This window comes from Helianthus annuus, chromosome 16, assembly GCF_002127325.2.
Source record: "Helianthus annuus cultivar XRQ/B chromosome 16, HanXRQr2.0-SUNRISE, whole genome shotgun sequence".
Taxonomy (NCBI): domain Eukaryota; kingdom Viridiplantae; phylum Streptophyta; class Magnoliopsida; order Asterales; family Asteraceae; genus Helianthus; species Helianthus annuus.
The window spans coordinates 82,824,409-82,850,677 of record NC_035448.2 but is presented as its reverse complement, the minus strand read 5'-3'; the positions used below and the strand labels follow the sequence as shown (position 1 = coordinate 82,850,677).

Genomic DNA, 26,269 nt, shown 5'->3' with positions numbered 1-26,269 from the left:
GGAAAACATTGTGAACTTCACCGAGTTCAGCTGGTAAATTTAGTCTGTAGGCCACTTTGCCTATTCTTTCAGTGATTTCGAACGGTCCAACATACCGCGGATTGAGCTTGCCCCGTTTACCAAAACGAACCACACCCTTCCAGGGTGAGACTTTGAGTAGCACTCGATCCCCAACTTGGAACTTGAGCGGTTTCCTGCGTTTATCAGCGTAACTTTTCTGACGGTCGCGAGCTGCCGCCATGCGTTGTCGTATCTGTGCAATCCGTTCAGTAGCATCAACTACCATTTCTGGACCCGTGATCTGACTATCCCCCACCTCTGCCCAACAGAGAGGTGACCGGCATTTACGTCCGTACAATGCCTCGAATGGAGCAGCTTGTATGCTGGTGTGGTAACTGTTATTGTACGAAAACTCCACTAACGGAAGATGTTTTTCCCAGCTGTTGCCGAAATCGATAACACACGCCCGAAGCATGTCTTCTAGAGTCTGGATAGTGCGCTCAGACTGCCCATCTGTCTGAGGGTGGTAAGCTGTGCTCATGTCTAGCCGTGAGCCGAAAGCTTTGTGCATTGCTTGCCATAGTTCTGAAGTAAATCGTGCATCCCGATCCGAAATAATGGAGGTTGGCACTCCATGCCTCGAAACAACTTCTTTCAAGTAAACGTCTGCTAAGGTAGAGAACTTGTCAGTTTCTTTGATAGCCAAGAAGTGAGCAGACTTTGTGAGTCAATCCACGATCACCCAAATAGTATCATTCCCACGCTGGGATCTAGGCAGGCCAGTAACAAAATCCATGGAAATTTCTTCCCATTTCCACTGTGGTATCTTGGGCTGCTGAAGTAGGCCTGAGGGTTTCTGGTACTCCGTCTTGACCCTTGCACAGGTCAAACACTTGCCGACGTATGTTGCTATGTGGGCCTTCATGCTTGGCCACCAATATGTAGTTCTAAGATCATGGTACATTTTATCCGAACCTGGATGTACCGAATAGCGAGACATGTGAGCTTCATCCATTACAAGTTCTCGTAAACCGCCATATAGTGGGACCCAAATACGCCCTGTTACATAGTAGGCGCCGTCTTCCCTTTGTTCTAATCGTTGCCTTGAGCCGCGTAAGGCTTCAGCCCTTACGTTTTCTGGTTTCAATGCTTCTACCTGAGCATCTCGTATTTGTGCAGGAAGACTAGACTGAATAGTAAGCTATAGTGCTCGCACGCAACTAGGTAAAGTATCCTTTCGACTGAGAGCGTCAGCCACAACATTGGCTTTGCCTGGATGGTACTTGATGGCGCATTCGTAATCGTTAAGCAGCTCGACCCATCGTCGTTGACGCATGTTCAATTCCTTCTACTTGAAGATATGCTCAAGACTCCTGTGATCGGTGTAGATAGTGCACTTGGTACCGTACAGGTAGTGTCGCCATATCTTAAGCGCGAAAACAACAGCTCCCAGCTCTAAATCGTGCGTCGTGTAATTTCGTTCATGAACTTTAAGTTGCCGCGAAGCGTAGGCAATGACTTTATCCCTTTGCATCAGTACACAACCAAGCCCCTGTATCGATGTGTCACAATAGACCACAAAATCGTCCGTGCCCTCTTGCAATGAGAGAATAGGTGCGCTGCATAGTCTATCCTTCAGGTACTGAAAAGTCGTTTCTTGTGTATTACCCCAACGATAGGTAACACCTTTCTGTGTCAGTAATGTAAGTGGCTGTGCGATCTTGGAGAAGTCTTTAATGAACCGTCTGTAATAACCTGTCACACCCCCAAAATCCACCCGCGGAGTACCACCGCTTGGAGGCGTGACATGACCAGGATCAAGCCATCAATCATATTGAACATAGTGTATAATAATTAAAGTAATTCGTAAAACCCAATTCAATATAATTGATGTTCCAACCCAACTTCGTTTAAGTAGCGGAAGCATGTAAGTAAACCCAACTTAAGTAATAAAGTATGAAATGTCATAAGTGTTTAACGAAACATTCATAATCCATGCCCACAACGACCTGCTCCTCCTTGTGCAAGCTCTATAAGTATCTAAGGTCCTGCAAGGCATGCAGCAGAGACTCAACAACTAGTTGAGCGAGTTCACAGTGTATGGTTCAGTAATTGTAATAGGAAAGTAAGCCTTTTGTTCGTTCGTTAAGTCATGTATCGTATTAGTTCATATCGCGGCCTTCTAGGCATGTGTGCGATGACTAGGGAAAATTCCCAAGTATTCTAGACTATGTATATTTGTATCGCGGCCACCCTGGCATGTGTGCGAAGTTTTAGTATATAGTTCGCGGCCTTTCCAAGGCATGTGTGCGAAGATCAGTCATAATATCGCGGCCAACCCTGGCGTGTGTGCGAAGATCAGTTCAATTAGTATACCAGTCTAGCCTTATCTTATCATTACTCTTCCTCACCCGAGGGTCATACCATTAGGTTCTATTGACTAAGTATGTACGAATAAATCATCCAAATCCCATTCCCACCCTGGGAACCCCATGCCTTGGCTGTGTGAACTCACCTTGGTTTGCTCGGCAGATAGTTTACTTGTTAAAGCACTTTAGTCAATCACGACCTATTGTAATTACGACATCTTAATTAATTTTAATTCGTATTTAAATATTTCACGTATTGGCACATGTCACAAGTCAAGTAGCATACAATATCATGTTCCGCATGTGTATCTATTTACACACACACGGTTTCATAAACAGTTTCATAATCACACTTGGCATTATTATATATAGAATACCATAAGTTAATAAAAATCACATAACGCAAATGTTATACCACATATTATGCAAGTACCATAAGTTAATAATATGCAAGTATCCTTATATTTATATAACTACATCTAAACTCCCACATCTCAACAGTGTACAAATCACGTAACAAACCTATGGCCCCAAACTAAAACACAGTCCAACTAGCAACAAACACACTGTTTACCGATTTGCAATTCGTACCACACCCGCTTATCGTAACCAAATTACCCAACCTGCTTTTGATGACCCAAAATAACATCAAACAAATAAATGGGGGTGGGCTTGGCTGAAGACTCCAAGCCACGCAACCTAATTGCAACGTAACAGGCTTTGTAGCCTGTAAATCCCTCGGCCCAAATATCGTATGGTCCAGTTTCGAACGGTCAACATGTAATAAGTAAAATAAAAATCATAAACAAACTACCTATTATCACTAGCAACACTAGCCTACTATTATACTATTATCATAAGAGAAATCGATAAAATTCAATAGGCTAGTATACTAGTATCAACACTAGCAATGATGGCCGGCCACTTATAAATGTTTTCAAGCCATGATTGGACCAATTGTTTGTAGTGGACATGTTGCTTTAGATCATGCTATTTCAATTAATTCATGTAAGATTCCACTGGCCAACAAACTGAGGTTCTATTACATAGAATTGGACCGAATCAAACTTATTCATGTGATACATGGCACACCTATTCATCATATATCCTAACCAAAGGTTAGGCTGCCACCTCCAACAAAACTCGATTTCCTAAATAAGCCACCACTTCAATATTTGACACACATGCAAGGCTACTGATCAACCATAAGGATAACATTATGGCTTGACAAGATCTGCATATGCGTCATATTTATATATATATATATTCGATTATAGTGGACCAATAATACAATCGGTATCTTTATTACCTATTTTCATCTAACCTGCTATTCTTACAAGCATAGCCGACAACAATATTCACATATATTACAATTTATCATGCAAAGAAACCATTCACATATATTGAATCGAACCAACATGGCTTCAAATAATTATTCATTATCTACTAACCTGTCTCTGTCGATGTTCAGAACAAAACACAAGGAATGATGTTCAAGAGAAAAGGGCTTCGACCAAAGGGGAGGGGGATCTGCCGTAGAACTCTAGAGGGGTGTAGGGTTTTTTTTTTTTTTTTTGGTTTAGAGTTTATGTTAAATATTTATAATAAACAAGCTATAAGTGATAAGGTTTGGGGCGGTTAACTTCCATAACTGAATAATGAGCAAGTAATGGGCTCAAGCCCAATCGCTAAACAGGAAAAGGATGAGGTTTTATTATGTTGTAATTATTGTGGAATATCTTAAAGAGTTTCACGTACATAACAAATTTAATGCAACAACCTAACTATTGTGGGTGGGCCTGATCTGGAAGTATGTTGGGCTACGCAATTTTAGTGAAGGTTGGGCTAATAATAATAGCCGGCCATGTATTCCATTTGTGGGTGTTGTTACTTGATAGCCGGCCCAACTGATTTGGGTAGAAATGTGTGTGTCGGCCCAATATACTTTGCATGTTAGAACAATCAAGTTAATACCACACCGAAAGTTAAGCGCAGCGCATTGAAGAGAATTAAATAACGAGAATTTAGAATCAAAAGACTAACGTTACGAACCTTAAAAGTTCGGGTTGTCACATCATCCCCAAGTTGAAAGAAATTTCGTCCCGAAATTTAGCACGTAGTTACTAAGGAAGTTAGTTAAGTTGTGTGGTTTTCCTGGTTTTTCTTGGGGTGTCACATCATCCCCCCGTTGGTTTGGAATTTCGTCCCGAAATTCCGCAGAACGATAGGAATGGGGTCGATAGAAAAGGTCTAATCAGCAAGAACAAGATTGCAACCCTAAACTATGTGTGTGGCCTCTAGACTTTTACCGCTTGCTAGTTCTACTATGTGCTTGGTGTTCAAAAGTGTTGGGGTACGATTAAGCATTTGACTAACTTTTAAAGACACGAAACTAGTATCGGCAACCGAATCAAATAAAACAGTAACATAAAAGTCGTCAAGTAGGAACTCACCCTGACCGATCACGAAGGCATGTCCCCTCGCACCATTGTCGTCGTTGTTACCCCCATTGTTGTTCCCATTTCCTTGGTTGTTGTTGTTCTGATTCTGATTTAGATGGGGGCAGTCTCTTTTGAAATGGTCTTCAGCACCACACTGAAAGCATCCCCTGTTGCCTCGCTGTTGCTGCTGCTGCTGGTTTTGTGGAGCTGGTGGTTGTGGTTGCTGGTTCTGATTTGCTGGCCGTGAGCTTCTACAATCTTTGGCCTCATGACCCATCTTGAGACATCTTTGACAGCGGCCCTTGCGACACTGACCACTGTGATGTCTGTTGCACATGTTACACAGTGGGTGAATTCCCCGATATCCACCCTGCCCCTGACTGCCTGATGATTGCTGACTCGGACTCTGGTAGTCATTAGTCTTGCGCTGCTGTGCTTGAGACTGAACGGAAACTGATCCCTTGCTGGAATCCCCATCCCATTTCCGCTTGTTGTCACTGGGTGTAGTAGGAGTAGTAGCAGCAGTAGTGGTAGCACTGATGCGTTTAGGCAGCTTGTTCTGTTCCACTGCTTGATCGGTGAGTCGATGAGCAAGACGCTGGATGTCTTGGATGTTGTTGAGGTTAGCCGATGTCACATGGCTCTGGATCTCTGGCGCAAGTCCCTTGAGGTACAACTCAATGCGCTTAACTGGAGGGTCCACCATAGTTGGACACAAGATGGCCAGTTCGTTCGACCGTTTCGTATAAGCTTCAATCTCTAACCCCGTCATTTTCAGATGGTAAAACTCATCTTCCAACTTGTGGATGTCATCACGCGTGCAATATTCTCGTTTGATGAGTTCCTTGAAATCGTTCCAAGGGGTGGCATTAGCAGCTGCCAACCCTAGTATCTGTACTTGCGCGTTCCACCAGGTTAGCGCGATTCCTTCCAACGTGCCAGTGGCGTACTTGACCCTGCGAGCCTCAGGGCATTCACACATCTCGAATACCGATTCGAGCTTCTCAAACCAATGGAGTAGTCCCACTGCTCCTTCTGTGCCACTGAATGTGCTTGGACGACAGTCCATGAAGTTCTTGAATGTGCAGACAGGTTGCTGTGCGGGGTGACCTATTGTGTACGAATAGGACAAAGTTTAAACACGAGAGTTGGTTTAGGAGTGTAGGATCTAAAAATCCTAGTGTGTGCTATGACTACAGGATATACCTCCTGCTTGGGCGGCTGCAAGTGCCGCAGCAACTTGTTCGTTAATGAGAGCCGTCAACTGGGCTTGAGTCATGTTAATGCGTCCAGCCATTGTTCTTCATAGTAAAAGTAGTGTAAGTGAGAATGGTTCGCCAGTAGTGCGATGACAGAAGAGTGTAAGCACACAAGTGTTCTCAAGCAATAACAAGTAGTGAGCAATGTAATCTAAGCATACTACGAGCAAAGTTCTATGCAATTCTAGCATGTAGGCAATAAACATAAACCTTATTACCTAGGATGTTGAGTCTTGCACGTGGAGCGAAGCGTCGTTGTGGATCGTTGAGAGCACTGTTCTGGTTATAGTCTGGTTTTAACAAAAACGTTTTTCCCATATTAAAACCAAGTTCTCTATAACCAATGGCTCTGATACCAATCTGTCACACCCCCAAAATCCACCCGCGGAGTACCACCGCTTGGAGGCGTGACATGACCAGGATCAAGCCATCAATCATATTGAACATAGTGTATAATAATTAAAGTAATTCGTAAAACCCAATTCAATATAATTGATGTTCCAACCCAACTTCGTTTAAGTAGCGGAAGCATGTAAGTAAACCCAACTTAAGTAATAAAGTATGAAATGTCATAAGTGTTTAACGAAACATTCATAATCCATGCCCACAACGACCTGCTCCTCCTTGTGCAAGCTCCATAAGTACCTAAGGTCATGCAAGGCATGCAGCAGAGAGTCAACAACTAGTTGAGCGAGTTCACAGTGTATGGTTCAGTAATTGTAATAGGAAAGTAAGCCTTTTGTTCGTTCGTTAAGTCATGTATCGTATTAGTTCATATCACGGCCTTCTAGGCATGTGTGCGATGACTAGGGAAAATTCCCAAGTATTCTAGACTATGTATATTTGTATCGCGGCCACCCTGGCATGTGTGCGAAGTTTTAGTATATAGTTCGCGGCCTTTCCAAGGCATGTGTGCGAAGATCAGTCATAATATCGCGGCCAACCCTGGCGTGTGTGCGAAGATCAGTTCAATTAGTATACCAGTCTAGCCGTATCTTATCATTACTCTTCCTCACCCGAGGGTCATACCATTAGGTTCTATTAACTAAGTATGTACGAATAAATCATCCAAATCCCATTCCCACCCTGGGAACCCCATGCCTTGGCTGTGTGAACTCACCTTGGTTTGCTCGGCAGATAGTTTACTTGTTAAAGCACTTTAGTCAATCACGACCTATTATAATTACGACATCTTAATTAATTTGAATTCGTATTTAAATATTTCACGTATTGGCACATGTCACAAGTCAAGTAGCATACAATATCATGTTCCGCATGTGTATCTATTTACACACATACGGTTTCATAAACATTTTCATAATCACACTTGGCGTTATTATATATAGCATACCATAAGTTAATAAAAATCACATAACGCACATGTTATACCACATATTATGCAAGTACCATAAGTTAATAATATGCAAGTATCCTTCTATTTATATAACTACATCTAAACTCCCACATCTCAACAGTGTACAAATCACGTAACAAACCTATGGCCCCACACTAAAACACAGTCCAACTAGCAACAGACACACTGTTTACCGATTTGCAATTCATACCACACCCGCTTATCGTAACCAAATTACCCAACCTGCTTTTGATGACCCAAAATAACATATCAAACAAATAAATGGGGGTGGGCTTGGCTGAAGACTCCAAGCCACGCAACCTAATTGCAACGTAACAGGCTTTGTAGCCTGTAAATCCCTCGGCCCAAATGTCCTATGGTCCAGTTTCGAACGGTCAACATGTAATAAGTAAAATAAAAATCATAAACAAACTACCTATTATCACTAGCAACACTAGCCTACTATTATACTATTATCATAAGAGAAATCGATAAAATTCAATAGGCTAGTATACTAGTATCAACACTAGCAATGATGGCCGGCCACTTATAAATGTTTTCAAGCCATGATTGGACCAATTGTTTGTAGTGGACATGTTGCTTTAGATCATGCTATTTCAATTAATTCATGTAAGATTCCACTGGCCGACAAACTAAGGTTCTATTACATAGAATGGGACCGAATCAAAGTTATTCATGTGATACATGGCACACCTATTCATCATATATCCTAACCAAAGGTTAGGCTGCCACCTCCAACAAAACTCGATTTCCTAAATAAGCCACCACTTCAATATTTGACACACATGCAAGGCTACTGACCAACCATAAGGATAACATTATGGCTTGACAAGATCTGCACATGCGTCATATTTATATATATATATATATATATTCGATTATAGTGGACCAATAATACAACCGGTATCTTTATTACCTATTTTCATCTAACCTGCTATTCTTACAAGCATAGCCGACAACAATATTCACATATATTACAATTTATCATGCAAAGAAACCATTCACATATATTGAATCGAACCAACATGGCTTCAAATAATTATTCATTATCTACTAACCTGTCTCTGTCGATGTTTAGAACAAAACACAAGGAATGATGTTCAAGAGAAAAGGGCTTCGACCAAAGGGGAGGGGGATCTGCCGTAGAACTCTAGAGGGGTGTAGGGTTTTTTTTTTGGTTTAGAGTTTATGTTAAATATTTATAATAAACAAGCTATAAGTGATAAGGTTTGGGGCGGTTAACTTCCATAACTGAAATAATGAGCAAGTAATGGGCTCAAGCCCAATCGCATAAACAGGAAAAGGATGAGGTTTTATTATGTTGTAATTATTGTGGAATATCTTAAAGAGTTTCACGTACATAACAAATTTAATGCAACAACCTAACTATTGTGGGTGGGCCTGATCTGGACGTATGTTGGACTGCGCAATTTTAGTGAAGGTTGGGCTAATAATAATAGCCGGCCATGTATTCCATTTGTGGGTGTTGTTACTTGATAGCCGACCCAACTGATTTGGGTAGAAATGTGTGTGTCGGCCCAATATACTTAGCATGTTAGAACAATCAAGTTAATACCACACCGAAAGTTAAGCGCAGCGCATTGAAGAGAATTAAATAACGAGAATTTAGAATCAAAAGACTAACGTTACGAACCTTAAAAGTTCGGGTTGTCACATAACCCGCCAAACCCAAGAATTGGCGTATTTCCGTTGGAGTACGCGGTGCAGGCCAGTTCCTGATCGAATCTACCTTGGATGGATCAACATGAATCCCATCCTTGTTTACCTCATGGCCTAGAAAGTGGACTTCACGAAGCCAGAAGTCGCATTTTGAAAACTTGGCGTACAGTTGTTCCTTTCGAAGAAGTTCCAAGATAAGTCGTAAGTGCTGCTCGTGCTCCTCCTGACTCTTGGAGTAGATCAGAATGTCGTCGATGAAAACGATGACGAACTTGTCTAGATGGGGTTTGCACACCATGTTCATAAGATCCATGAAAACTGCAGGCGCGTCCGTTAGCCCGAATGGCATTACTAGAAACTCGTAGTGGCCGTAGCGAGTTCTGAATGCTGTCTTAGAGACGTCCTCATCCCGGACTCTCAACTGATGGTAACCTGACCTCAGGTCAATCTTGGAGTAGTAGCTCGACCCTTGCAACTGGTCGAATAAGTCGTCAATATGAGGAAGAGGATAACGGTTCTTCACTGTGACCTTGTTCAGTTCGCGGTAATCAATGCACATTCTGAAAGTTCCATCTTTCTTCTTCACAAACAGTACTGGAGCTCCCCAAGGCGAAGAGCTTGGACGAATGAAGCCCTTATCCAAGAGCTCTTGCAATTGCTTTGACAGTTCTTCTAGTTCAGTTGGAGCTAAACGATACGGTGCGCGAGCTATAGGTGCTGCTCCTGGAGCTAGCTCGACTTGAAACTCGACCTGGCGATGAGGCCGTAGCCCAGGTAAATCTTCAGGAAACACTTCAGGAAAATCGCGTACAACTGGGATATCCTCTATTCTTTTCTCTTTCGTTGACGCATCAATAACTAGTGCCAAAATGGCGGTGTGACCCTTTCGCAAACACTTCTGAGCCTTCAGGAAGGAGATGATGCCAACCACAGCACCACTCTTGTCGCCTTGAACTTCGAGAGGTTCTTGACCAGAACGGGGAATACGAATGATCTTTTCTTTACATAGGATATCTGCTTGCTGCTTGGATAACCAATCCATACCAATGACGATGTCGAAACTACCCAGAACTATAGGAATGAGGTCGATGGAGAAAGTCTGACCAGCGAGGATAAGATTACAACCCTGAATGATATGTGTGGCCTCTAGACTTTTACCATTAGCTAACTCTACGACATGTTTGTTATTTAGGGGAGTTGGAGCATGTTTTAACATTTGGCTAACTTTCAAAGACACATAACTAGTATCCGCACCCGAATCGAACAATACAGTAAGATAAAAGTCGTCAAGAAGAAACTTACCCATGACTACGTTGGGATCATTCCTGGCATCACCCTGCCCTAGCACAAATGCACGACCCCTAGTGTCGTTGTTCCCATCATTGTTGTTTCCCCCATTATTGTTGTTCCCATTGCCCTGGTTGTTGTTGTTGTTGTTCTGATTTTGGTTCAACTGAGGGCAGTGTCTTTTGAAGTGACCTTCAGCGCCACAATTAAAACATCCCTTGTTGCCCTGTTGCCGATTCTGCGGTGTGTGCTGTTGCTGCTGATTCTGATTCGCAGGCCGCGGGCTCCTACAATCCTTGGCCTCATGACCCATCTTGAGGCACCTCTGACAGCGACCCTTGTTGCACTGGCCACTGTGATGTCTGTTACAGTTGTTACACTTTGGAAGGTTCCATCGATAACCACCCTGCCTGTGACTGCCCGAAGATTGCTGACTAGGGCTCTGATAGTTGTCAGTCTTTCGCTGCTACACCTGAGACTGAACTGAAGCTAAACCTTTGCTGGAATCCCCCTCCTATTTTCTCTTGTTATCACTGGGGGTAGTAGGAGTAGCAGAAGTGGTAGCGGTAACAGTAGCGCTGATACGTTTAGGCAGCTTGTCTTGTTCCACAGCCTGATCCGTGAGGCGATGAGCAAGGCGTTGAATAGCCTGGATATTGTCAAGATTAGCCGATGTCACATGGCTCTGAATTGCTGGTGCCAACCCTTTGAGATACAACTCAATGCGTCTAATAGGAGGGTCCACCATAGTTGGACACAGAACTGCCAGCTCGTTTGACCTTTTAGTATAAGCTTCGATTTCCGACCCAGTCATCTTCAAATGAAAGAACTCCACTTCTAACTTGTGGATGTCGTCGCGTGTGTAGTATTCCCGTTTAATCAGCTCCTTGAAATCATTCCAGGGAGTGGCGTTAGCAGCTGCCAATCCAAAAAGTTGGACTTGCGCATTCCACCAAGTTAGCGTAATCCCTTCTAAAGTACCAGTGGCGTATTTCACCCTGCGAGCCTCAGGGCATTCACACATCTCAAATACCGACTCGAGCTTTTTGAACCAATGGAGGAGTCCAACCGCTCCTTCAGTGCCACTAAACGTGCTTGGAAGACAGTCCATGAAGTTCTTGAAAGTACAAACAGGTGGCTGAGCGTGCTGACCTCCTGCGTTTGCAGCTGCAAGTGCCGCAGCAACTTGTTCGTTGATAAGAGCCGTTAACTGGGCTTGTGTCAAGTTAATACGTCCAGCCATGATCTTCATAGCAAATGTAACATAAGTGAGAGAGGTTCGCGAATAGTGCGATGATAGAAGAGAGTAAGCACACAAGTGTTCTCAAGCAATAGCAAATAGTAAGCAATGTAATCTAAGCATACCACGAGCAAAGTTCTATGTAATTCTAGCATGTAGGCAATAAACATAAACCTTATTACCTAGGATGTTGAGTCTTGCACGTGGAGCGAGGCGTCGCTGTGGATCGTTGAGCACTGTGCTGGTTGTAGTCTGGTTTTAATAAAAACGTTTTCCCCATATTAAAACCAAGTTCTCTATAACCAATGGCTATGATACCAATCTGTCACACCCCCAAAATCCGCATGCGGAGTATCACCGCTTGGGAGCGTGACTAACTAGGATCAAGCCACCAATCATATAGAACAATGTATATAGTAAAAGTAATTGTATTTAAACCCAACCAATCCATATGAAAGGTGTTCCAAAACATAAGTATAATAACAACGTTTAGCGGAAGCAAATGTATAAATGCCCAATCATAAATAAAGTGTGCAATGTCATAAAGTTAAATCAAAGTATTCACGATCCTTGTCCACAACGACCGCGCCTCCCCATGCAAGCTCCATGAATACCTAACGACCTGCAAGGCATGTAACAGAGAGTCAACAACTAGTTGAGCGAGTTCACAGTAAGTATGTTTGTAACAGTAAGTTCCTTTCGTAACGTGTGGCTCTACTGGGCCGATAGTATGATCTACTGGTGGGGGGTTTCCCATAGTTGTATATACACTAGACTATTTGTAACCATAAGTGTTATTCTTACCGAGAACACTAGTACGTACAAAGTTTACGTAGGTTTTACGTAAGTGTCCTTCACAACCGAGGACAGGGGTACGCGGGGGTTTACGTAGGTTTTACGTAAGTGCCTGACACAACCGAGGCAGTAGTGACTATAAGTTCACGTAGGTTTTACGTGAGTGTCCTTCGCAACCTGAGGACAGTGACGAGTACAAGTATACGTAGGTTTTACGTATGTGTCCTACACAACCGAGGACGATGGTAGATAGTCTAGTAACAGTGTAAGTACAAATCTATTCAACCTTATTTCTTCAATCCCATTCCCAAGCCACGGGAATCCCATGCCTTAGTAAGAGTGTGAACTCACCTTGTTTTGCTCGGTATGTTATTGCTTCTAGTGTTAATTAATAGTTAGGTCCTTTACACACGACCTAGGTACATTGCACATAACTCGATGTAAGTGTTTATATTCAATTAGGGTTTACAAGTCATTGATGTCTAAACAGTTGTGATCCGTGTGATAGTTGTGTACAAAATGATATGAGGAGATTGTTCACACATACAGGATCATGCAGTTACATTCAGTAGCATACAATCATATACAGAACATACAGTAAGCTTTAACACTGGTGTTTGTCATAAACTCAGGCTACACATCACTTGTAAAGTTCGGACTATATAAATATCATATGAAATTCAGACTGTGTATCTCAAATGGAGGTCTTGTATCATCAATAGTCGGACAACATATATCATATGTGAAATTCGGACTATTAGTTATACAATCAGGGTGACACTATGTTTTAATCACAAAGGTCGGAAACAACAACACAAGTAAAAGGTCGGACAAACATCCCTAGGCAGAAACTCGGACCAAGGGGGTTCCCCCCCTTTAAAATTCGGACAGGGGTTATCCCCCCCCCCACAAACTCGGACAGGGGTAACTCCCCCACAAAACTCGGACAGCCTTGTCCCTAGTCAAAAACTCGGACTTTACATGTTTTATTAATGAAATTCGGACCTCTTTGTTTGGTACAAAGTTCGGACTCCTTTACATACATATATAAAATTTCGGACAAGGCTTTTATAAGCAAAACATCGCACAAGGTTAAACCTTTAAAGCTCGGACCTAGGTACTTCTTAACAAAGTCGGACTACTTAATGCCCAATGAAATTCGGACCTTTTGATATAATTAAAATTCGGACTTTTTACACTAACAAGAACTCGGACTCAATGGACATGTGTGATAAACTTCGGACTATATGCATACTTGTTAAAAGTTCTGACTATGTTTCATCATTCAAAAGTTCGGACTCGAAACCCTAGTCGCGTACAGAAACATAAAATAAGCAATATAACAGTTACGTTCTTACGATCATTCCAAACCCTAATTTCATACTTGTCAGTGCTGTAATCAAATCAAAATCACACGATTCTAACCTATCATGCATCTAATTGTCAGGCATACGATTACACCACTAATCAACATCATTTCACAGTAATCAGAATTCAGTCAGTAAATACAGAACTAGTATGTGAAGAGCTAGGGTTTACATGAACCATATAATCAAGAATTAACAACAACCAACAATCATTACACAATTACCTTGGATTGATTCTAGATAAGGAGAGGAATCAAGAGTGATGATTGAGAGCTTGCCAATGATTAAGAAGATGATTGTAGAGAGGATTAGAGAATGTGAAAGTACGTGTTTTTAATTCTTGTGTGATGATTAGTGAAGGAGATTAGGGTTAAGGGTGATTAAAGTTTCACTATTAGCACTAAGCACCCTTAAGTATTATCTATTACATATTACATGCACAAGATATGCAATTTACAGTTTTATCACCACATTCAAGTATTTGTCAAATCATTCATAAACCTTATCAAATCCAAAACGTATACAGTTACAAAGCAAACCAATTGTGCAAGTAAACACTAAACAAGCAGTGAACGTGCAATAAATGTGAAAGTGGAATCTCGGAAACTCGAGTTGTCACTGTCAATCACGTCCTAATATGATTACCAGTTAGTCATTTAGTGGTTTTCAAATAGAGCACAAAGTTCCTACACGTATCTATCACATAACATGCATTACTTTAACGGTTTATGCCCATGTAAACTCCCCATCTATTCCCATTCACAAATAAACATACGACATTGCACATAACACTTTTATCGACACATAACATGTTAGATCATTCATGGATAACATACTTGACATTTAGACACGCAAATTACTACTTATGTCATTTCAACTTAAATATCCAAAACTGGGCTGTTTTCGAGCATTTTAATAAAATAGTTATCTTATTTCAAAAATTCGCAAATTTTTACAGAAGGTGCTAAATGCTCCAAATATTATTGTGTAAAAATCTCAGGATCTAATTCATCACTAATATTTTATTAAAAATCATTTTCCAGACTGCACTTAGATTTATCTTTTTATGACTGCAGTCCACGGAATAATTCAATAAAAATTCATTGTCAGTCGAATTGACGAAATTCCTGTGGGACAATTACTAAGACATCGGTGTCCATCTACAGTGCCAATTTCATGATCTAATTCTACCCAGGTTTCAACTTATGACTAAAAATATAACACCCATTTCCTGCTGTAAAAACTCAGCTTTAGCTGCTGTTACGAATCGGGTCTTTAAAAATAGTAAACGAAGTCCAAAAATTATGATTCCGGTGCCATTAGAACCGTATTTCATAATACATAAATCTAGACTTCAGAAAATACATTTTTCGTTAAGTTAACGTCCTGTTACAGCCAACTGAAGTTGGCTGTAATCACCAAACAGCCTACTGTTTCAGCTTTTATCTTTCTAACTTGTGTTCGATTGATTGCGTTAACATGTTTAGTGATCACAACAACATCAAACATCAATATTAACAAGTAGATCAGCAAGTAATCAGCAACATAATCAAGACAATTTCGTATTATCATCACTTCATTATATTTCAACAATATTTCATTACAAAGTTAGTTTATATGCAAGACTTTGTTCATGGTTCCTTAGTGTTCATGGATTCTCATCATCAAATAACTATTAACCACTCTAATAACATGAAAAATGAACGAATCTAAGTTCTTACCACTAGTTCAAGGCTAGGGAAGTTTGAGTGAACAAATGTGGTGGTTAATAGCGAATGGAGAAGGTCCTTCCACTTCCGAGAACACCGAGGTTCGTTGTGCACCTTGTATCACCTATGTATGCTTGTAGAATGCTTGGAAGTGATCAAGTGGGGGTGGTGGTGGTGCTACTAGGGGCGGCCGAACAAAGAAAGAAGGAGAAAGCAAGTGTGGGTTGAAAGTGTGTTGTGATGTAAGAGAGTGGTGGACTAGGAGTCATTACTTACAAGTCCCAACATTTCTTTAACCTTGGTATAATGTGTTCCTTAACCCACAACATGATCTAATAAAATTACCAAAGAAATCCATGGGTGGGTCACCCATGGTGACCGTCCTAAGAGGGGGGGGTATAGGGTTGGGTTTCAATGATGTGGTTACTAATCTAGTTAAAATCCAAAAGTTTAGTTAGTGTATTAAGTTGTGTTATTAATTATGTAGGGTGTTAGGGTGTTGGGGGACCCTAACTAGTTCCGAAAAGTAAAAACAATGTGTTTGGCAATATTTTTATGTTCCGGGTAAAGTCCGGTTGTTCGGTTTGACACTGTTCCGTTAAAGTGCTTAATTAATCCGTAAAGTGTCTTTTATATATACTTTTGAAACACTTTTAATTTCTAACACTTAGGAAAACACAAAGGACTATTTAATGACTTTTCTGTACACTATTAGTATGTTAACAAGTAATATAAGTATAACACAGTAATCAAAGAGCAGTTAAGTAATCCCACACAGTCGTCAAGCACTTTAATTATCATTAATAAACTGTACGGAATACATGAAATTTTGAGGGTTGTCACATTCTCCCCCTGTTAAGAAAATTTCGTCCCGAAATTTAGCTGGTTACTGAGGAAGCTAGTTATGTTGTGTTGGTTTCCTGGTTTTCCTGGGGTGTCATATGATCTAGTAGTAAACCCTCCCTACGCTAACCATACCATGTAAATAAATGTTTGTACTAATTGTCGCATGTATTTCACCCCCGAAGTATAAAAACTGAAAACAGTAAAGAGAAAAGGGGGACATGAACTCACAGAAGTGCGTCTCCTGAAATAATCGTCAATCCAAACTCGGTCTGCTACGCGACGAACTACACGTACTAATGCCTATTAGACGGATGGGCCGTGCCTTGGGTTAGGGTTTAGTGTTTTGAATTGCGTTACTTTGATATTATATCAAGTTTGTGACTCCTTGTTAAAATAATAATGATTATTTTAACTTAACTTTTGTATTTAGGAAAAATAGTTAGGCAACTATTTCGTATCCACACTTCTCAAGTATTTTATATGTATATTTCCTTCCCAAGGATGGGGATATTTATACATGTACACTTGTAATTTCCGAAAAATATATTTTAAGTCCCACTTAGAAAAATATATTTAAATTATTTGTCTAAACATCTTAATTCAAAATATACATATTTTTGCCAAAAATATTATATTTTACTTCATAGATTTTCCAAAATAATATTTTACCAAAAATATACGTGTAAAAGTATTTTTCTGAAATATTACATAAGTTACGTTTTAGAGTTTCGTATTGCAATAATAATTGCGTAACTTAAATATTTATTTCGTGAGAGTTTTGGGTATTATTTTGGAGTTATAATTTCATGGTATATGATAGTTATATTATTTTACCCTAATAATAATATAACTAGTTCACAAAATAACAAATAATCACACAAGCGTCTTAGTATAAAATACATATTCTACATATATATTTATCAAATTTTATTTACGAAAATCAACCTCCGGCACTTGGTAATTTTGGTAATAAAAATCATGGCAAAGTTTATTTGGAAAACAAGTTAAAAATATATTTGTAACACTTGTTAGAAAAATATTTTCTAAGTGTTGAAATTTTAGAAAAATTTCGCCAGAGTTTCCTTTGTAAATGGAGGCGTCCATGCTTACTAGCATATCATTTTCTTTTCAAAAATTCATTCAAACAATTATCAATCATCAACATACAACTTCATACAAACTAGCTCAGAAAAATAAAAACAACGTGTTTGGCAATATTTTGGTGTTCCGGGTAAAGTCCGGTTGTTCGGTTGGGTATTGTCCGTTAAAGTGCTTAATTAATCCATAAGATGTCTTTTATAATACTTTTTGTGACACTTTTAATTCCCAACACTATGGAAAGTATCTAGGACTAGTTTGTCAAATTTTTGTACATTACTAGCATCATTAAATGTTGAATTTTGTTATTTAGTGCAGAATTCTGCATTTAAAGTGTGTTTTAGGCACTTCCCGGCACTATAACTATCACCTAGTGACGCAGTTTTATGGTCCTCACTTCCCTACACTCCCTACTAGTGTAGTACCCTTTCTCTGGCTCATACTGGCCTCAAAAACATTGTCTGTCTAGGTACTGGCATTGTCAGCATGTTTACTGGGTTATCCGTTCAGTGTGCTAACTGTGCTTTGTGCATCAAGTTTGTCACTAATGTTTGTATGAAATAAATGAAGTGACAATATGAAATGTGATGAATATGTATGTATGTAACAGAAAACAGAAAGCAGTTTAATCACAGTTGTAATCAAGCACAGTCATTAAGCACAAATTAAATATTAATTAAGTGTACGGATACTTGTAAATGTGAGGGTTGTCACATTCTCCCCGAGTTAAGAAAATTTCGTCCCGAAATTTTAGGTTCTGCTTCTAGTTGCTGGGGTCTTGGGAAATAAATGGGGGTATCTCTCCTTTATACGATCCTCACGTTCCCACGTGAATTATGGTCCGTGTTTTGCATTCCATCGAACTTTGACGAGTTTGACACTACTCCGGCGTGTCTTGTTAATCTTCCAATCGGTAACCTCAACTGGCTCTTCAACAAAGTGGAGCGTGTTGTCGATATGAACTTCGTCAGCAGGAATGACAACAGTCTCTTGAGTTGGACTCTTTTTCAGGTTTGATACATGGAATGTATCATGAACGCCATTAAGTTCAGCAGGTAGGTCCAACTTGTATGCTACAAGCCCAATCCTTTGCAGGATTTTGAATGGGCCAATGTAGCGTGGATTCAGCTTCCCACGCTTCCCAAAGCGTGCCACACCCTTCCAGGGTGAAACCTTCAATAAAACCATGTCTCCTACCTCAAATTCCAGAGGTTTCCTTCTTCGGTCCACATAACACTTTTTTCGATCGCGAGCCGCCTTGATGCGTTCTCGGATCTGTGCAATCTTGTCTGTCGTTTCCTGGACCAATTCCGGACCAACTAGCTGTCGATCACCCGCATCAGCCCAACAAATCGGTGATCGACATTTGCGTCCATAAAGAGCTTCGAACGGTGCGGCTTGAATACTTGCATGATAACTGTTATTGTATGAAAATTCAACCAATGGTAGGTGAGTGTCCCAACTTCCACCTAAATCCATTACACAAGCTCGCAGCATGTCTTCTAATGTCTGAATTGTTCGTTCACTCTGTCCATCAGTTTGCGGGTGAAATGCTGTACTCAGATTTAATTGAGAACCAAATGCTTCTTGAAAGGATTGCCAAATCCTTGACACGAATCTTCCATCTCTATCAGAGATGATTGAGAGAGGCACTCCATGTCGTGCAACAATCTCTCTCATGTATATCTCAACTAGTTTACTCGTGTTGTCTTTTTCCCTGATTGGTAAGAAGTGCGCAGATTTCATTAGACGGTCTACTATTACCCAAATCGTATCATGAAGCATAAAGTTCCTTCCTCATTTGGCACCAACTGTTTCTCCATCCCACGAAGATATTCGTCCTCAATATTCCTTTCTTTCAGAGCCTCTCTCTGCGCGGCACGAATGCGCAATGAGAGGTCTGTCTGGACATTCATTTCCAAAGCCCTAACCCTTATGGGCTTGATCCCTTCTTTTCGACTTAGGGCATCAGCTACCACATTCGCCTTCCCTGGATGATACTTGATTTCACAGTAGTTGTCGATCAATAGTTCAACCTAGTGCCTTTGCCTCATGTTAAGCTCATTTTGGTCAAATATGTGCTGCAGGCTCTTATGATCAGTGAAGATTTTGCATCGTGTACCATACAAATAGTGTCGCCAGAGCTTCAATGCAAATACCACCGCGCCTAATTCCAAGTCGTGCGTGGTATAATTTTTCTCGTGGACCTTCAACTGGCGAGAAGCATATGCTATAACTTTCTGTCGCTGCATCTGCACGCAACCCAAACCTTGACGCGACGCGTCACAATATACCACGAAATCGTCCATTCCTTCGGGTAGTGATAAGATCGGTGCATCACAAAGTTTGTTCTTCAACAACTGAAACGCTTCTTCTTGTTTGTCTCCCCAATAAAACTTTTTGTATTTCTGCGTAAGGGAAGTCAAAGGTTGAGCGATTTTTGAGAAATCCTCAATGAACCTTCGATAATAACCAGCCAAACCTAAGAACTGTCAAATCTCGGTTGGCGTCTTTGGAGTTCCCAGTTCTTTATTGCTTCGATCTTTGTGGGATCCACATGGATTCCATTTCCATTAACCACATGTCCAAGAAATTGGACTTCGCGTAACCAGAACTCGCACTTCGAGAACTTGGCATACAGCTTCTCCTTTTTAAGTAGCTCCAAAATGGCTCTTAAATATTGTTCATGTTCATCCTTCGTCTTCGAGTAGATCAAAATGTCGTCGATGAACCTAATCACGAACTTGTCGACGTATGGCTTACAAACTTTGTTCATTAAATCCATAAAAACTGCCGGTGCGTTTGTCAACCCAAACGGCATAACAAGGAACTCGTAATGTCCATATCGAGTTCTAAAAGCAGTCTTGGGAATACTTTCCTCTTGAATTCTCAACTGATGATATCCTGATCGCAAATCGATCTTTGAGTAGAAGCTTGAACCTTGCAACTGATCGAATAGGTCATCAATTCTCGGCAGAGGATATCTATTCTTGATTGTCAACTTGTTCAGTTCTCGGTAGTCGATACACATGCGAAAACTACCGTCCTTCTTCTTAACAAACAAAACTGGAGCTCCCCAAGGCGAGAAGCTTGGCCTGATGAATCCTTTGTCTAACAGCTCCTGGAGCTGCGTTGACAACTCCTGCATCTCTGAAGGCCGCAAGTCGGTAGGGTGCCTTAGCCACAGGCGCGACACCTGGAACTAAGTCAATGTGGAACTCGACTTGTCTTTGCGGCGGTAATCCTGGCAAGTCTTCTGGAAAGACTTCAGGATATTCTTTTACGACTGGAATGTCTTCGATCTTTGGCTCAGCAGCTTCTTTATCCACGATGTGTGCCAAGAAGACAACACATCCCTTCTGTAAACACTTTCTAGCTTTCAGAAAGCTAATGATTCTCAGGGGCGTATCGCGCTTTTCTCCATGTACTACGATCGTCTCTCCATCTTCTATTGGGATGCGGATGGTCTTCTTGTGACAAACAATCTCGGCTTTGTTGCTTGACAACCAATCCATCCCTACCACCACGTCAAAACTTCCCAACTCGACTGGTAGTAGATCCAAAGTGAACTCGCGTTCTCCCAGCTCAATTACGCATCCTCAGACGACTTCATTCGCTTCAACTAGCTTTCCATTAGCCAGTTCAATTGAGTACGGAATGTCTAACTTACTAGCGGTTATCCCAAGTATATTCTTAAATTCTAATGATACGAAACTATAATCGGCACCAGTATCAAACAGAACAGATGCAAAACGTTGGTTTATAGGGAACGTACCAGTGACAACATTTGGATCCTAGCGCGCTTCCCTTGCGCCAATGTTGAATATTCTCCCACGGGCTTGATTCAGTTTCAGGCATTCCCTCTTAAAGTGCCCAACATCCCCACAATTGAAACATCCCGGTCCCCGACCATTACCATTTCCATTTCCACCTTGAGTGTTGTTTTGGTTGCGATTTCCATTCCCAGCTTGATTCGCAACATTTCCACGGTTTCCATTTCCGCCATTTCCTCCCTGTTGGGTCTTTCCATTACCATTCCCATAACCTTGATTACCACCATGCCCAGCACCAGTTCCGGCCCAACATGTATCCTTCGAGTGGCCGCTCTATCCACATGACTCGCATTTCCTCAATCTGCACTGGCCAGAATGGTGGCGCTGGCATGTATCACACTTGGGCAGAGTACCCATGTAACCCTTTCCTTTGTTTTCGACACCGGTTGTGGCTCTGGCCGATGTGCTTGACTCACCCTTCTTGCTCACATTGCTGGTACCTTGCTTGAAGTTGGAAAATTTCTGTATGTTCTCTCCAGATGACTCCACATGAGTCTCTTTCTTCTTCGGTTCAGAAACTGAAAACTTGTTCAATCTAATAGCTTCCTCAGTAAGTGCCACACTGAGATCGATGGCTTCTGTGATCGTTTCAGGCTTGGACGTGGTAACCATGTTCATGATCTGGGGTGCTAATCCCTAGATGAAGCACTCAACACGTTTAAATTCGGGCGTGACCATGTACGGCACCACATGGGACAAATCATGAAACCTTTGAACATATTCTGCAATCTTAGAACCTTCCATCTTTAGGTGCCAGAACTCAGTCTCTAGCTTCTGTATTTTAGCACGCGAACAATACTTCCTCCTCCTGAGCTCCTTCAGCTCATTCCATGATAACGCATAAGCTGCCGCTTCTCCTAAAGTTTGCACTTGCAGATTCCACCACGGTAGGGCACCATCCAGAAATAGCCCTGAGATGTAGGTCACTTGTTGCTCAGGAGCACACTTGCTCATCCTTAGGACAGAGTCTGTCTTTTCAGCCCACCTGACAAACGCAACAGCACCTCTAGTGCCGTCGAAATTCACGGGCTTACAGTCGGGGAATTGCTTGTAGGTGCACCCTGCACATACGTTAGAATTTACAAATGGTATTAGCGGATGTGCTAGAAACATCCAAATGTATCATAATATATCTCAAGCGACTTAACATTACCATTGGGTGGATTGTTATTGCCGTTTTTGTTCGAGATATTTCCGCTTATTTCCGCATGGGAGGCCGCATACTAGGCTATAGCCGCGGCAATTATCCCTTGGAGTTCCGCCTCAGTAGTGGGCATACGCTCGTCGCGTCTTGGAGGCATATTCTAAAAGATGATCATGTCGGTCAGGTCATAGTAAGTAAATAATATGCGTACGTAATAACATTCATCAATCACATAACATCACATGTTATAACATAAAGTAAATAACTCAACAAAGTATGTAGTGAGAACGTTGCCATTGAGCTTTCATTAATCACGACCACAATATTGTTTTACTTGTTTAATAGTACATCATACATCCAATGATATCATAGGGTCACATCACCCTCAAAATACAAGTCAAACTACTCCTATCATATACAAAAAGTGTGGTCTCTTAAAAGTCTTCGTATGCTAGCTCAATCGCGACTTTCTCACCAAAATGATCTTCCTGCATCAAACCAAAAATATCTATGCAGATGGCGGAGGAGGAGGAGGAGGAGGAAAACGAGAGAAAAGCAAGCGACGCATGTGCATCCAGTCCTCCTCAAGTGCACGACAGACGCGCAGCAAATAGGCAATCTGCTGCTCAGATGTAAGGAAATGAACATCCGAATTAGGGGAAAGAGGACGGGGAGTGTGTGGTGCTGCAAAGGGGGTCTGACAATGACAAAGCGGACGTGGAGCTCTCTCTAACTCCTGAATACGACTGCTCGGTGCGTCCTGCTGTAGCTGCAGCGACGCAAGTATATCCTCCGTAGTGTACCCCACATGAAATGGGTGGTACGGGTCAGATAATGGCATAACATGGGGCGTAGTCCACAAAAATGGGTCGCCCGATGGTACGAATGATGGTGCAGTATGGGGGAACTGGGACATGAACGGGAGTGACGACAGTACAGGTGGAACAAAAACAGGCGGCTGCCTCGATGAACCCTCCCCAAGATGAGGTGGCGGTGTGTCCTGGAGGAATGTGATGGGAAGATCAGTGCGATGGGCGTCAGAGGTGTGTGGGGGAAACAATGGAATCTCAACAGGGGCGGAAACATGTGCTACGGGAGGAGTGATGGGTAGCACAAAGGGTGGATAGTCGTCATCATCCTCGATCCACCCGTTACGGGTGTCAGCATTACAAGGATCTATGTGAGCGATGAAAGGTGCACGGTCAACCAATACCGGCACGGGATCAGGTAAAGGTGCATCAATAATAGTATCATCCACCACTGGTGGTGCAATAATGGGAAGGTCAGCAATGGGTGGTGCAATAGCTGGTGCATCATCAAGAACAGGGTCGTGGTTTGGTGCAGGATCAGGAGCAACAACAGGCTCTGGGGCCATGACAGGCTCAGGGTCAACAAGGTCCATTTCAAAATCGGCAGGAATGTCAAACAACGGATCAATGGGAGCCACTGGCGCCTCTAAGGGCTGGTCCATATGAATAAACTCGATCTCAGGATCAGGATCGAAGTCAGGAGGAAAAACTGGATCAAAATCATCATCGATCTCATGGTCAAACTCAAACTCGTGTGACGGACCAGGTGCAGCTGACATCGTTACGTCGGGGTCAGCGTCAGGAGAGTGATGCTGCACACCCTGGTCATGCAAAGATGCGGATGCCACAGACTCCAACAAGTCTAGAACATGTGAATCAAGAGGAGCCTCCTCTACAGGGGCCTCAGCAATAGGAAGGAAAGCATCAACATCAATCGGGGCCCCACCCTCATAGTCGTCCTCATGGGGACCCTCCTCGAAAAGATGAATGTCGTCATCAGACACGACATCGAGTGGCACATCCGCCATGGGAAAAGCAGCAAGCGGAACGGGAGCAGGGATCACAGCAAGAGGGAGATCCCCAGCAGGAATGCCATCAGCAGGCTGAATCTCAACTCCGATGTCTGGCAGAGCAAACGGCTGAAAATCATCGTCATCCGTGCTCGTGGTGTCTGACGTGTAAACGTCTCCCTCAGATGGCATCTCATCGTCTGACACAATCACCATGGGGTCCACTATGTCTGATACTCCTGTGTCGGAAGAAGAAACCATGGTGTCTGTAACATAACCACACATATGCACAAACATCAACATGAAATCAAATAAACATGTAAGTCACAATAAAACAAACAAGTAATTATCCTAGTCTCCCTAGACTACCCTCCCAGTCTCTCAGACTGAACTCCCTAGCCTCTCAGACTAACTCCCTGCTCTCTAAGACCAACTCACAGTCTCTAAGACTAACCCACCCCAATCTCTAAGATTGAACCCTTCAGTCTCTAGGACTGAACTTCCCTCAGCCTCTAAGACTGAACCTCCCCAGCCTCTAAGGCTAAACCTCCCCAGCCTCTAAGGCTGAACTCCCTCAGTCTCTAAAGACTGAATTCCCTCAGTCTCTAAGACTGACCCATGAATTTTGAAAAAAAAGTGTATTTGTGCCCTTTTTGTTTGTAAAAATGTTTTGTGTCCTGGATCTGGACGTTTTATTGTACGCAATGTAAAAATGTTTTCGTGAGAGCCCTAGTGATCATAGTCTAGACTCGAGAAAGAATCCTAGTTCGCTATGATCGAGGCTCTGATACCAAGCTGTCACACCCTGGCTTTTGCGGAAGCGTGGGTTTAATTGGTGTGACTTCTTAATACCATAGCAAGTAGCAACAATCATAACAATGCTATATGAAAGTAAAACACATGATGATCACCCATTCATTGAATTCAAAGTTACCACAACATCATTGTTTTAAAAGTCGACACATAAAACAAGTTACAACCTTGACATAATTAAAAAGTGTTCATACGACACAACAAAAGATTTAAATAAAAACATGGTTTAAAGACGTGTAACCCGTCCAGGCAAGGGTCACACCTCCTAAACTTGGATGACATCATTATTCCCTACGCAGCTTGACACGATTACACACTTCGCCAGATCCACTAATTTCCTGAAATACATGTAGTTTGAAAAATCAACAAATGTTGAGCGAGTTCATGTAAAAGTGAGTATATATAAACCTTTCATGTATGAATGAAAGTCCCTGGTATGTAGCAATAAGGAAAAAGAGATCACCAATGGGTTGCAAAGCCACTGGTATGTGTGAAAAGGTGCAGGAAGACTCAAACCTAGCAAATTTGTTACCGGACTTCGGCTGTAAGACACAGTCACTTCTATGGGTCGCCCCGTCCTCACAGGTGTGGGCTTGCTACACCCAAATTGATCTATCACTCTTGTATCCCTCGGTCCTAACAACGAGGATTGATGGCCTTAAGTGTTGTACCCACCCCTCACATGATCTAGTAGTAAACCCTCCCTATGCTAACCATACCATGTAAATAAATGTTTGCAATAATTGTCGCATGTATTTCACCCCCGAAGTTTAAAAACTGAAAACAGTAAAGAGAAAAGGGGGACATGAACTCACAGAAGTGCGTCTCCTGAAATAGTCGTCAATCCAAACTCAGTCTGCTATGCGACGACCTACACGTACTAATGCCTATTAGACGGATGGGCCGTGCCTTGGCTTAGGGTTTAGTGTTTTGAATTGCGTTACTTTGATATTATATCAAGTTTGTGACTACTTGTTAAAATAATAATGATTATTTTAACTTAACTTTTGTATTTAGGAAAAATAGTTAGGCAACTATTTCGTATCCACACTTCTCAAGTATTTTATATGTGTATTTCCTTCCCAAGGATGGGGGTATTTATACATGTACACTTGTAATTTCCGAAAAAATATATTTTAAGTCCCACTTAGAAAAATATATTTAAATTATTTGTCTAAACATCTTAATTCAAAA

At 41.7% G+C, this 26,269-nt stretch overlaps 1 protein-coding gene across 1 annotated transcript; it reads right to left on the bottom strand.

Annotated features, from left to right (window-relative positions):
* Nucleotides 1-22,951: 22,951 nt before the first annotated feature.
* LOC110875162 (calphotin-like) lies at nt 22,952-24,523 on the bottom strand. Its single transcript, XM_022123363.1, has one exon. It carries the CDS (start codon nt 24,521-24,523, stop codon nt 22,952-22,954), a length of 1,572 nt encoding a protein of 523 aa, XP_021979055.1.
* Between the last annotated feature and the right edge of the window lie 1,746 nt (nt 24,524-26,269).